The sequence below is a fragment of the Pseudophryne corroboree genome, chromosome 6 (genome assembly GCF_028390025.1).
Source record: "Pseudophryne corroboree isolate aPseCor3 chromosome 6, aPseCor3.hap2, whole genome shotgun sequence".
NCBI classification, from domain to species: Eukaryota; Metazoa; Chordata; class Amphibia; order Anura; family Myobatrachidae; genus Pseudophryne; species Pseudophryne corroboree.
Genome location: NC_086449.1, coordinates 448,497,446 through 448,512,703, shown reverse-complemented (window position 1 = coordinate 448,512,703; position 15,258 = coordinate 448,497,446). Strand labels below are relative to the sequence as shown.

At 40.4% G+C, this 15,258-nt stretch overlaps 1 protein-coding gene across 2 annotated transcripts in view; it reads right to left on the bottom strand.

Moving 5' to 3' along the window:
- The window catches only part of TAFA5 (TAFA chemokine like family member 5), a 777,120-nt gene extending 764,071 nt beyond the window's left edge, over positions 1 to 13,049 (bottom strand). The window contains exon 1 of one of the 2 annotated variants that reach the window (XM_063927121.1): positions 11,948 to 13,049. In XM_063927121.1, the coding sequence (XP_063783191.1) occupies positions 11,948 to 12,038 (91 nt within the window). In that variant the 5' untranslated portion in view covers positions 12,039 to 13,049. The remainder of the gene's footprint in view (positions 1 to 11,947) is intronic. The other variant, XM_063927122.1, reaches the window with a different exon arrangement.
- Positions 13,050 to 15,258: the final 2,209 nt, after the last annotated feature.

The window sequence follows — 15,258 nt, the reverse complement described above, 5'->3', positions numbered from 1 at the left end:
CGCCGGCCAGGAGCCCAAATATAGCAAGCGGTGTCGACGGCATTCAGGTAAAGAAAAGTCTTTTCACTACCTTAGTGTCGCCAACACCACTTCCTATATATGTATATTTTACATATATATTTAAAATACGGAAACCCCCCCAAGTAAATCCTGCGTTTGCCCCTGACGTCTCACACGGAACACCACTCTCCTTGCTGCTACGGACTCTGTATTGCACTTGGAACAGGTAGTCAATACCCGGACACTTGCTATGTGAATACCGGAGTACAAGTTCTTTCACCGGGTGTAGTATGTGTTGCCTGCGATCGGGCTCCCGGCGACCAGCATACCAGCGCTGGAATCCTGACTGCCGGCATAGCGACAGCTGGGCGAGCGCGCCACACTATCTGTTCACCCTCCAGGGGGGTCGTAGAGGGAGAAAAGTTGCCTTATGCCGGCGGTTCGGATTCCGGCGTCGGTATGTTGGTCGTCGGGAGGCCGGCTGCCGGCATCCTGAAGACCACCACTTTCACCTGTGTGTGCAACTATTGCTGCTATGAACTGAGTCTAGAGGAGTTTGGATACTATTTATCTTTTATCTAGAGACTGTCTGGGCCAACTAGTGAAAATAAGTACAAGGCTTACTAAGAGGTGGAGCTTGGCGCTGTCCTACAAAAATATTGGTGTAGTAAGTATAATTTGGCAGCTATACAAATAATTTGTTATAAGATATATTGCTATTAATTGATGTAATTTGCCGGCTATACTGATACTATATCATGGTACTATATGGTGCTTTTCTCAGGAATGTTCTATGTTTTAATTTTTTAATATTGTGTATATATAATACATTTTCCAATCGCTAAGCGCTCTCTTCCACTATATATTTTATTTTTGTTGTAAACCTCTTTCAGATTACTATACTGGGAGCTGCACACGATTGGTTATAGGTGGTCAGCACAATTACACATTTTTACAAGAATTTCTAGTGTTTTCTGTGTATTTAAATATACATAGTGTTCTTTTTTGCACCTGAATTATTCTTGGGGCCCACGGCTGTGTGAGTGTGAACACCGCAGATCGGCTGCTGCTGTTTGCACGCACCCAGCATTGTGTCCTCTGAATTCTTACATATTTTATTCTTAAAGGTACATGATAAAAGCCACTTTGACAAGATAGTCAAAATGTAAGATTTTTTATATTGCATAGATTACATAACTAGTTTTCACTCTAGAATCCAGGCAGGGCAGGGGGCGCCGGACTGAAAGGGGCACAAGGGTGTGCGCGCGTCTTGCCACGCAAAATAGGGGGCGCAGTCACTACGTGTAATAAAAGTGGGCAGTTCAGCCCACAGACATGAAAAAAGGGGGTGTGGGCAGCTGGTGGCGTCACTGTTGGGGGCGTGCCCAGCACCTACGGAGGTGCTGGGCTTCCCCCAAGCTCCCTCTCAGCGTGAATGGATGCTGCGCGCATTTGCACTGCATCTTTACATGCTGGGAGGGCTGGAAGCGGGTGGCTGTTTTAGCAGGGTGCCGCAGAAAGGGCAAGGCGGGTTTTGCACATAAAAAATCGGGCAGGGTGCGGCGCCCTGCTAAAACAGCCTAGTGTGAACACTAATAACAAAGGATGAGTAAACTGATGCATGGAGGGTTTTCCCCAATATTTAGCTTTATACAATTACTTTCTGCTATACATTATTTGTAGGCGCTAGTAAACATACACATACAGTATGAATGAGTCTATAACTACCTAAGATCTGATAAAATTTATATTTTCTCATTGCTAAAAGAATTAGATATTGACATCTCAATCTCACAGCAGAATATCATGGGCAATCTGGTGTGTTCCATAAGATGAATAGGTCTCATTTGTATATGTATATAGAGGACCATTTGCAAAGATAAAAGTGCCAAATAATTTCTATAACCCATTTGTAAGACTAATAGAGATTGGTGGCTTCCTCTTAACAGATGATCATGGGCAAACACTTAATTATGCAGCATGAAGTACATTTAGATTTCCATTAATTTGACTACATAATTACTAGGACAAATTCTAAGGTGAAAATGCATACAAATAATATTTTTCTTTACAAACAAATTAGTCATTTGAATGGGAACAGATAAAAACACAATTTTGAATGTTTTTATGCTTGCTTTGAGAATTTACATAATTTTTGAAAATTCAAAAGGCTTACAGATGGACCAAATTGTATACTAATTGTCTTTGCAATCCAGCATACCACTGTGCTGCAATAAACCTAAAGTAATGTGCAGGTGGCATACTTCATACCATACTTGCTGATAATTATGATCAACCCTCTGAGTTGCATCATCATGCCTTACCCAAATCGCGGAGCCATGATTAATGGCATCAAGCAGAGGGTGACAAGGCCATCATGGTGGATGGCCTGCTCTTCTGAGAATCTGGCAAAAGTGTCCAAAATTCTAGAGCAAATGGAAATTCCATGAGTGAAGGCAACATGCACCATACACAGATTTTTGAGACTGTGGTAGGAATTTCTCAATTGATAAGTTGCCACAGTGCACTGAGTAGTGGAGGCATTCCCAACCACGGTCCTCAAGGCACATGAACGGTGCAGGTTTTAGTGATATCCAGGCTTCAGCACAGGTGACTTCATTAGTACCTCAGTTATTTTAATTTAATCACCTGTGCTGCAGCCTGGATATCACTAAAACCTGCACTGTTGGCAGGGGCAGATCCAGAAGAAAATGAAAGGGGGGGCACCATGATAGGGGAATAGTAATAATTATATTTACATGCACCTAAGGCACTTGTGCTCCCAGATAAGGGGTGTGGTATCACAGGGGGCGTGGCCTCACAGAATACTTGTAATGATTGGCTGTAGGAGCGCATCCTGGTTTATTGCCAATGTTTCACCCTGATGAAAAGGCTGATTGAGCCTCGAAATGTTGGTCACCTGTTCCATTAGTTATGGGAGTCTGGAAGGCACTCCAGCACAATATAATTATTAAAGTTTTTAGTTGGTGGTGGCAGGTGCAGCATACCTTGTTTTGGGCACTGCAGTGAGACTCAGACTGCAGGACACAAACTACCCATCTTTGATTAGCAGAAGCAGCCAGCTGGATCTCCAACAAGCAGCATAAGACATCTGCAGGACAGCCCTGTCACAATCACACAGGCCGCCTTCTCAAAGCTGAGGCTGAGTTTGACTGCACCTAGCATGGTGGTAAAGGAAGTGGAGGAGGAAGTGCTGGGAAACTGCAGTGCAATGAGGGCTAATGAAGCCTTCTGCACCATCATAAGTAACAGTCTTACTCGATGCTGGCATTTGAACCCCGCCCCTGGTCTGGACTCCGTCCGGCTGGCAGTGGGGGAGGTAGGATGCAGTGTGAGCAGGGGGAGGCTGCCACACGGACTTGCTGTTAGAGCCGCGGTGGGTCCTAGTGCCTGCTGGCTCTTTTATCAAATCTGACTGACTGAAATAGCAGTAGTGCTGCTGCTGTTTTCCTTTTGAAAAAAAAAAGTAGAAGTTCGGAAATGACAGGGGGGGGGGGGGGGGGGGGGCGCGGGCCCGAGTGCCCTCCCCCTGGATCTGCCTATGACTGTTGGTGTGCCTTGAGGACCGTGGTTGGGAATGCCTGGATTAGTGCAATAAGGACTGCTCCATTTGTACTCAACTCCACAGTATTATCTAAGAAATGTGAGAGATTGGTTAAAGGTATTTGTAACATGTACAGAAGGGATGTAAAACAAGAACATGGCATTTCTAGCCTTAAAATGTATTGTTCATAAAAGTAATGATTACAAATATCCACAAAAAAAAAGTCAGAAATCCTATTACAGGAGCGAAAAAGGGGGCAGACCAGCTGTATTATCTATCTAATCTCATCACAACCATATTTATGGTTGTGTCACAAGAACATCTTGAATACTTTCTTTACAAAAGCAGAAATAAATTAGATGTCCTTATAAGACAAATTAATTATCTAATACACCTTATATACATCAAACAGTTACCAGTAAGAAATCTACTGAAGTTTCAGGACAGTTGCGCCAAATTAAATTCAAGCTCTATTACTTGTTTTTTATCTGTTACATACTGTTTATCCATAGGCAACCCAAAAGAAGGTTCCTGCATAGTGTCTCATAGAAACAAAGCCAATATTATATTCTGTGTTTGGTAGAACATCAATTTTATCTTCATAATCCACATTTGTATATGTGTTATTGGGGCACAGATATTAAGACACACCATAAAGTGGAAAAGATGACATGGTACCCCTGGTCTTAATGTGCAAGAACTGAGATGCCCTTTTTGGATGCTATAATATCACTTGATACATCTGTAGACACCACCATTGCCCACACCATCAAAACTTGCACTAGCCCTAGGGTAAGTGCAAAACTTCTAAGTATGGCTTTCAAAGTCAAGGGCAAATACAGGATTTCTAGAGTGAAGTTTCTATATGTTTCATTTTGGCTAGCCCATTGAGAGGGCATAATTAATACTTAACAATCTATAGTCTGGTCTGGAGCACCAATAAGGCGTTTAGTTCCACACAGTGCCTTATACTACATGTTGTGGCCACAGCTCTAGTAAAAGTCTTAGAAAGTTTTTTGGAGCTGCTGTCCTAGAGGGGGTCTTCGGGCAACTGGAAACCCATTTCTGATACTGTGCATATCAATCACAACTATCACAGTTTACACATGCACCGTATTAGATTTTTGAGATATTTGCAAACATGCAATAACATAAAATTGCTGTACCCCATGAACATCGCAATTGTGGGTGACTCAGAATCAGTCTCTTTAAACAGTATTTTACCAGCATGTAGAGTGTGTTATGGGCCCCCTCCTTTCTTGCCAGCAGTGCTCTTGACTGTGGGCACTAGGGTCACTAGGGGACCATAGCGCTGTCCAGGAATCTAGTGCGCATATGCAGGTCTCCCAAGAAAATGGCATGTCAGCCATTTTCACAGTGATTTTCTGACTGCGGATGCACGGAACACTGGAAAAATGGGCGCTGCTCCATTTTCCCAGTGATTTCTGCAGCAGCGCTGCTGCAACGCAGGACTCTGGAGGGTAAGTATTGAAAAGAAAGGATGCAGGGTATGCGACTTGGGACCCCCTGAACCCTGTAAGCCCATGTTCACCACACACACTGCACCCATTAAAGATACGCAAGTGCCAGCATGCTAAAAAAAAACAATCAGCATCTCCCTTACATTTTATAGAATGTATTTTATAAAGGCTTCCTTTAAAGCTGATTGGTTGCCATAGGTAACTTCTCCACTGGTCCTTTTCTCCACTCTTTTCACTGCTTCATGAATAGACCAGTTAGTCTTAACTAAAATTGCACCAAAAGGGATCCATGAGCATATATAATGACATTATTAAGTTTCCCAGGGGTTCTCCTTCATAAAGAATAGAGAAATTTGAATGCAATAGTATGATAAACAAACATTTTTTTCTTGATATTAGTAGCATATTAAATGCAAACCACTAGGACCTACAACATTGTTAACCTCTTTCACAGTATCTGATGTGTCATTTTAGAGTCTGTAAAATGGTAAGAACCTTGATAAAGCCATTCATATGGCCAATTAGGGTAACAGTGATTGGTGTTAAAGTGAAATAGCTTCCCTGTAGCATGTGAACATCAAACACTTTTCATGTAATCTCATCAGGCACTAAACAAAGGCTATGCCCTCTCATTAAGCACTAGTCGACAAGAACAAACTAACTAAACAAAATGTGATTGCTGAAGGAGGACAAATGAACAAATGAGAAGAAAAAACTACTGCAAAAACATATTTTCTTCTATAAAGGTTAGACCACATTAATGGCAGCATTAGCGAACTAGGAATTTGCCACACACATACATTAAAACTTATTTTATATTGTCAAATTTCACAGAATATTTTATAGAAAATTTAGTTAGGTCACATTTTAGAGGCCAGATTTCCTAGTGATCTGCAAGATTGTTGTGTAAGGAATAGTCATGGAAATTTACATATACAAGTTTGTTGTGCGCAAAATCAAACATTAATCACAATTTTGTTCTGCCCGAAAAAAAATGGATATTCACGATTTCAGCATATACAGGTTGAGTATCCCTTATCCAAAATGCTTGGGACCAGAAGTATTTTGGATATGGGATTTTTCCGTATTTTGGAATGATGCATACCATAATGATATATCATGGTAATGGGACCCAAGTCTAAGCACAGAATGCATTTATGTTTCATATACACCTTATACACACAGCCTGAAGGTCATTTTAGCCAATATTGTTAATAACTTTGTGCATTAAACAAAGTTTATGTACATACACACAATTAACTTATGTTTCATATACACCTTATACACACAGCCTGAAGGTCATTTAATACAATATTTTTAATCTCTTTGTATATTAAATAAAGTTTGTGTACATTGAGGCATCAGAAATCAAAGGTTTCACTATCTCAGTCTCACTGAAAAAAATCTGTATTTCAGAATATTCCGTATTACGGAATATTTGGATATGGGATACTCAACCTGTAATAGAGGTTTAAGAAAATACATGGGAGGTGTTAATCTTGGCAAAGCAGTTTCATGGAGGTCATCTTGAAATTAGAGTTGTGCGGGTTCAGATTTATTTGTTTCTTAATGCCAAAATTAGCGCAAGTCGGATTTATCCAGATTTTTCTTATTGGCTACCCAAAACATGTGACATCCGAGAGCCAATAAGATGCCATTTTGAGATCCGGGTAAATTTGGGCAAATCCAAACCTGCACATCTCTACTAGAAATTAACTAAATGAAGGCAAAAACAACTATGGTATAGAAGATGATTATATATACAGCTTATTATGTAGTAGCAATCTTGCTCACTTATATGATACAGGTATATATCATTGTTACAGGTCGCAAGACTCTCAAAAAGCAGAAATATAATTGCATTAAACTGAAAGAGAAGCTAATTATTGATATTTACGCAATAAGTATTTTTATACTGACCACAATCTCACCTAATGCTGATGGCAGCTGCAATATTAATCTGTCTCATAATGTATAATCCTTATTCAAATGACTGACCCTATTGAGCACAACTGTATATCCTTATGACTTATACTTTTCATAAAATGTGTCATAATATTACGCTACTGGGGTGCTTTAACTTTACTGCTTTGTGTATATTAATTTTGTCTCATACAGTACATTGTGCCACTAACTGGACAGGATGTAGATGGTGCCAGATTTCCCACTAGGCACGTGAGGTAGATTCCCTCCCCACCCCAGATTGATCCTTCTTTTTAATGATGACAGCCAGTCCAGATCAGCAGCTACTTTAATGGGAAGGTTGATCGCGGGAAGGGGGATTGCAGGAGGTAGGGGTCACGGGTCACAGGTTGCGGAGGGGGTGTCGCCGGTGGGGGGATGTAGAGAGGTGGAGGTTACCTGCTGCCGGGTCCCATAATGGAGGCTTCCAAACTGGGGCGGAGCCAGAGACTGAAAGCCTATCAGAGCTCTGCATTTGTGATTCATTCCCCTGGCTCTGCTCCCCTGTATCAGCACACAAGCAGGAGCAGGTCTTGAAAGTGGCTCAGAAGGAAGCTGACAGATCTGACCGTGAAGGGGGGAGTGTGATGGTAGTGGTCGGGGCAGCCAACAATGTGGTGCCAAGTGGCAGCCTGACCATAAAATCCGCCACTGGATGTAGATGAGCACAGATCCAAAACCTTTACCTAGAGTCATGCCTTTCCAAACACACAGTAAGGATGTATGCAATAAAACAGAATGATGATGATATATCTATATATCTATATATATATATATATATATATATATATATATCTATCTATCACAAGGCTACCATTAGGACATTCCAACATAAACTAATCAAAGACAACATTATATAACAATGCTACTATCAATTTACAGTGTTTCCAAATTATGGAAAACTTAACATTAATAAGTGAAAAAATGCTAAACATTACAATATATTTGACAACAATACATGCTTTGTCCATTGACCAAACTTAATTACATATGTGTATGGTACTGGAAAGCTGATTATTACATTTGGTAAAACCCTTTGTGCAGACCACTCTGTATTTCTGTATATGCCTTGTACAAAGGCTACAAAAGCCAGAACAAATCATGTTTATGATAATCATGAAGTATTCTTTAAAAAAGTAAAACAGCAGGAGACACACCCATCAATGTGTTGCATTTTTTAAGTATTATATTTATAATTAATACACCAGCTCTTGCGAAACATATGATGCTAGATGTTTTCAATGTTGCACAATGACCGTGGGCGTGATAAAAGGAAACACACCCTAGCAAGTACACTATGTTTTACATATCTGCAATAAACAATAAGTTATTCATCCAAGCACAAAGTGATATAAATACCCTTTTACAAATAAATAATAAAATCCCTCAAAATGATTAAACAAATATAACAAGCACTCTTCAATAACACAGGAAACATACCGAGAAATATAATCATTTTTCACAAACTTCAGTCCATTTTAACATCTCTCTAACCATTATCCACACTGGTCTTGATATCTCAGTTGCCTCAAAAAGAAAGTTATTGTAATACAATATGTTTGTTTATTTATTACAAATGAAGGTATGATTGCGAAACAATTATGAGTTTATGAGAATGATGTACTCAGTGATAGTGCTTTATTAGTTGAAAGACTGCAATTAGACACATATCTACTTAAGACACTACTGAACAGTCTTCTATTAGTCAGCATTTGCAATTACAGATGGCTTGTCAGATTTCTAGAATATTGTTGAAATGCATCTTTAAACAGTAGCATTTGCCCTAAATTTCTCTTGGACAGCATCCATCTTCCTAGTCTACAAGAATGGTGCAGTATTGTGCGAGACTATAAGAATTACAGGCCAGGAAATAATTTGGCAAAAAAACATATTAAGACATGCATATATCTTTAAAAGTCATGTTTAAGCTATTTTATTTGGTCTTCAGGAAAAGACTGAGAAAGACTAAAAATGTTATAGTGCTTTGTGTAAAGCTTAGACAGGCATGGGATTGCAATTATAAATTGCAATGCCCTTTGCTTAGTTCACAGTTCCATTCATCTTTTTAAAACATTGAAAGACAGATTGGACATCAGGGTGAGGATTAGCCATGGGACGACCTGTATTTCTACACAAAAGACTAAGTGTGGAAAAATAGCACCCTGTGTCACCTATTCTTCACTTTCTGAAAATTCAGGGAAATGGGCATATAAACAGCTCTTTCCCACTCATCGCAGAACAAGAACTGTCTCCGCTGCTTACATCAATGCAATTTTACCATCAATTCACGTTAATTAGGAAAAGAACCCTGATACTGACAGTGTACTTCACCAAAAGCCATACAGGCCTCCTCTGAATAAAACCTATGTACAAAATATGTAACAGCAGTTTTCCTTATCTCATTTTATATTTCAAACACCAATGTTAACCCCTAATCTACATAATGTGTACTATTACTCAGATGCCTTATAAAGGACATTATCTATGAAATCCATGTTTGGGTACAACACATCTCCTGAAAGAAGAGTCTGCCTCCCACCATTTGTATCAAACATATGACAAGTTGAATGGTTTTTAGTGATAGTGTCATGTATTGGCTTAAATGTGTTAATATTTAAATAAATTAACAATTTATATCCATTAGATGGACTTGTAAACTATAAAGCTCATACACAAATGATCAAAGAATAAAATCACAAATGTGCAGGATCTAATAAAAAAATTCACTTTTTTGAGATAAAATAATTAAAGAGTACAGTACAGTTCTTTTAACGAGGCAGATATTTATTTACTGAGTAGTATAAAAAGATGCACGTTTATTGCTAAGTAAAAATACCATCAATTACTGTAGATAAACATATACTTATATAATATTTTATCACTTTAATTATGGTATACTGACATATGACTATAAGCTATGAAGGACAACATTAAGTACATTGATACTTATCTATCTACAGTAGCTGGAATAATTAGAGATCAATAGTCCAGTATTCTAGTCTGATAAAGTGAGTTTAAAAATGGATACAAACTGGCTGCAGAACTACTCTAAAGGGGAAAATAATTATATATGCAGAATGTGTTAAACCACAACTGCAATCATTAAACACATCATAAAGTGCACTGTAAATTCCTCATTAAAGCAGTAGGAAGAAAAAACGTCCTCCAAAATGTGTTTCAAAAACAGAGATGCAAACCAGAATAAAAATGGTATCTCATCACTTAAGAGAATTATTCTTGTGAACTTTCCATATTTCTGTTTTTCAAGGATCAAAATTTCTGCACCACAGGAAACATCCTCCTGGCAAGTTCTCCTTGACATTTAAAAAAAATAAAAAAATTGGTCCTTCATTAAGTAAGAGAAATGCAAAATACAAGTGCAATAGCAAACTGTTATTCTGTGATATGACTGTACTAATTTTTTAGGAGAAAGGTGCATGTGAAGTGTCAATCTCCAAACATATTTTGCAGTGAGTACAGTACTTCATAGAAGCTAAAGTAGCCCGTGTAAAGGGTAGCGTGGGAATGTTATAAGCTAATGTGAACCCAAGCCATACTGAAGCTCTGTATGCAGCTCTTCAACATTACATACACATTATGCACCTAAGGCAGTTAATTGACAACAAGCACATTCACTGAGACTTATTGTTAATAAAAGGTGGGTAAGAAACATGCATTTTTTAGCCAAGTCAGTGTTATTTTTAAAGCAACCAACCAAGGTGTCTGCTAGATTGACATAAAAAAAAAACCAGTAGGATTTATTTGTAGACTAATAAAGCAATGAACCTTTTCATCTGATGGTTGTTGAGAACATACCAGAAGATCCAGACTTACATCAATACGCCTGATAATATATACTGCTATAGCAACAGATGGGAGCTTTGTCATTCCCCAGTAACAACAATCTTGAGAGAAAAGCCATGTTGCACCACAAGTAACAAACTGATGCATTTACAGACACGCTGATTTTACCATACAGACAGTAATAATACTAATATATGTAGCAGGGATTAGGATGGGCAAATCATTTATATATAAATGAATGATTTAATAAATCACAGTATTCATCAAAATTGCAAAGCAAAACAAATAGAAATGAACCCTTTTGTCGCACGTTAAACATTCACAGGTGACAACATTTCTACAACTTCTTTAGATTCCTATATCTAACTATGATGTATTAGATGCCAGCGCAATCCAGGGGGACAGGAAAGCTGTTCATAACGGTATAACATATCATGTAAAAAAACCCTAATGCTTACAAAACCACTAGGCAGTAACTGAATGTGAACATTTTCCACTGAGAGCACAGGAAATAAATGTTGCGTTGTCTGCTAGTTGTGTGTAAACTGCAGATGCAGCCATGTAAAGAGGAGATCATTTGACTCCATTAACCTTTAACACTGTATATTTCCAATGGGATGACTAATAGGAAATTACCACCAAAAAATTCAGTTGGAGATTGTTTGGAAGCATTGGGGGGAAGATTAGACTATTGAATGGATTCAGGCCCGAAGCTGAGCTGCAGAATCTGGTGCGTCCTATATGCACTCAACTGCCCTTTCCATAGAACTTTAGTGCCATCTATTGAAAACTTGCTGAATAAAAGGGGATCAGGGCACCTATTGATCTGGATTCCAAACAAGCCAATTACTCAACAGGATTTTATTTTTTTTCATCCCAGGCTCTGCTGCGAGTCCTTCCACCTGCAGAAGAGCGTCCCTGTTCCTGCACACAGCGTACATCTGCACGCACTCCGCTGCTAATTGCTGCTAAATAGGAGCGGAAGGCAGAGGTGTCTATTTGCACACAGCGCTCTCATCTTACCGCATTCTCACAGCTACTGTAGGATGGCAGCTGACAGGGCTACTCTCCCTGTACACACAGCCCACTCATAGCACACTGCAGGCTAAGATAATGACAGGGGCACCATATTTACCTTCTTTCAGGAACTGCGAATGGATAACAAATATAAGAAAACAGCAGATCGCCGCTCCTGCTAGTGCCCATAAAGCTTTCAGGAGCTGCATGTCGTTTCCCAAATCAGCAAATACCCAGAAAGTAACACAGTGATTCCCCAGCACAGCGATGCATCCAGGGCTCCCAAGCCGCCAGGGTGACTGCTAAGACAGGAGCCTCCGGTAGCGCGGCGCTGGCTCACAGCACAGTCTCAGGCAGCATTCTCTGCGGGAGGGACGGAGGAGACAGGAAGCCACCAGTGATCCATGAATCAGCTTTCTGTTCCTCGGAGTTGGCCGGGAGACTGGACACGATTGCGCAATAAATGCGAGCCATCAATTATTTCCCCTCGTTCAATTCCTGCTCCTGCCCCCCATGCACGCTGCCCCCCTGGTTCTCCCTTCTGCCTCTGTCTCTGACTTGGGCTGGTGCTGTTCTATGACATTCCTCCCCCTTCTTTGCAGCAACTTGTCCGACACAGGTCTCTCCAGCAGCTGCTCCCTCCGAGGTCTTTTACGTGTTGCTCGGCAGGGGCTCCTGCACCATGGTGCTGCTGAGATGCCAGAGGTGGCAGCTACTCAGTGCTGTTCTTCCTTTCCAAATCTGTCCCTCCCTTCCACTGTGAAATTGTACCACTCCACTAGAACATGGGAGTTCCACTTCCACGACCACGTCTGTCTCCAGCCGCTTGTTTGGGGCTTGACAAGCCTTGTAGTGTCCCTTGGATTGATTGGGTTAGCTGGAGGAGCTGCCAGCGGGCTGCTTGAGTTCAGTGCTCATTCCGATGCAATGATCCAGTGAAGGGAAGGGCTGAGCTGTAGACATGCACAGTCCGCGCTGCAGCTGCAGCTTTGCAGAACCTCTGTCTGGTGCTGATTGCGGAGGCTGCGCTGCCTTTCCCTCCTGCTTTCTGGGAGGGAATATTTGATGTCGCTGACCTCCCTCGGCGCGTACACGGGCAGCGAGCTGGATGTTAATAGAGGTGTATTTATGTCGGTGCGGGGTTTATGTGCCGGAGGCTCAGTGCCACTGCCCGCTGCCTCCTTATTTAAACACTGCCAGAGCTCGCCTCAACTTTCCTCTGCTCGTCGCGTGACGTCACGGTGTGCCCCCTCCACAGCAGCACCCTCTCCCCCCCTCCACCCGATCAGTGACCCTCACCCCCTCCCACTGAGCAGTATAAGTAGTAGGGCTTTCCTCCCAGACACAGAGTAACCAGTATTCCCAGGAACTAAGGATGTGGTCATGCAGTACAGGAGATAGATAGATATATATATATATATATATATATATATATGTGTGTGTGTGTGTGTATATATATATATATATATATATAGTGTAGTCCCCGTTGACAAGCCGTTTCAGCGTATTTACACCGTTCCCCAGTAGTAATATTACCTACTGCCAGCGTCGCGTGTGATACATCTGGGCTGATTCTTACATTACATCAATAGTTTGCAGCACAATTACACATACGTACTGCATGGGTGTAAGCGTCGTTTTCCCAGCTTCTTAATGTGTTCTTAATGGTGCGGTCCTGAAAAATGTGCAATCCAAGAATCCCTTTTGTGTTTCAATGGGCAGCTTATCCTTGTTTTGTATGCTCGCTTTGTAATTAGGCTGTTATTCAGCGAGGTGGCCTGTATGTGTCTGTCTCACACACAGGCTCTCCTATTAATACACATATTATTCTCTGGTTGTCTTGGACACGTGAAGTAAAGAGAGACCTTTGAAGTCTGTAACAAATGCCGACGTGAAGTTTCTCAGTGGCTGTTGTGACTGTGAGGAGGGCTGCTGCGCCTGGTCCAGACTTCCTGGCATGTTAATCTTATGAAGATGGGCTCTCAAATACTACAGATTTCAATCCACTAGTTTTATATTTATTGCCTTTATGATAGACACCCCTTCTTATAGGTCAACATGAGCCAGATCTATTACTCATAGAATGTAATTCTTTTTATATTTTGATCTAAAGTATTTTAAAGTGAAAATGTCAAGGAATCCAAAGCACAAACATAAAAAGTCACAGTTTCAAAGTTTTTCCAAAACAAACGTGCACCACACTGCGAAGCTTATATAGGTTTTGACTAGATATATTAGTTCATGTCAGGTTGAAAAAAAAGTTATATTTATATGATTGCTTAGTGGCACCTTGCAACTCATGCACAAAAAATAAAATAAAACATCTGTGCAGTTTAATAAACCAATGGAACATTATAAATAAAGAGTCGAAGACTTCCTGCTTTATTGAGCCTTCAGGGGAACAATAAATTCATTTTGCAATTATAGGAACACGCTGTCACTTGTATTGTGTTGGTGTGAGACGCTCAGTTGGGAAAAAGCTGAGCTGTAACAGTTCCCCCACGCATGGATGCGCTGGACGTGATGTGTAGTGGTTTGGAGGTATAACAGGGTGTAGTAATTCCCCAGCTGAGTTTATCTGACGGAGCTGTCCACCGAAGCTGGTGCTGTAGTAATGAGTAACACTGAAAGTTAAGTGAGGCAGAATAACTAGATCTCTAGTCCTATCCTATACTTGCAGTATGGTAGAGTGCAATTCGGAAACATACTGTATATTGTGCAGGGTGCAAGTAGATTTATTTTTTTACACACACTGCACATAGCTGCCTATAGACTTTGCTCAGACACTCCTCTGCTATTGAACTAATATAGGAGATTTTTTTTTCTTTAATTACTACCTACTTAACTGCGCTGACCAAGGTGTCCCTTAACAGTCATATGAGTCTATTATATCTAGTATCTGAAAGCACGAGTTAACAATGGCATACAGTAGTAAAACAACTTTGGCCAGTTCTATTTCTTACTTCCTAACCAGCTGCAGCCTCGTGACTGGACTTCTGCAAGTGTTGTCTCATAAGAAATCAGTTCCTGCTTGTTGTCTGCATTACAATAGTGGCTACCACTTGGTATGCCTAAAGCATGATTTACATAACTGCCTGCAGGGACACAGCTTCCAGATCTAAGCTCTACTCCATCCAGCAGCTCCATCTCTTTATACAGAACATTTCCTTTACTTACTGGTTGTTTGACAGAGAGCAGAAAACCACAATACAATGAACCGTTTACAGCAAGTACTTCAGGTAAAATTCACATCACACAGTACACATTGCTTTTCTTGACCTCAGTTAAGCCCACAACAGTTAATCATAGTTGGAATAAATGGTTGACAAACACAATTAATATGGTAAAAACAAATCTCAGACTTTTGATACATCATTAGCATATTTAGGCCTGCTTGATTGGACTGTCCATCTAAATTGAAATACTTAG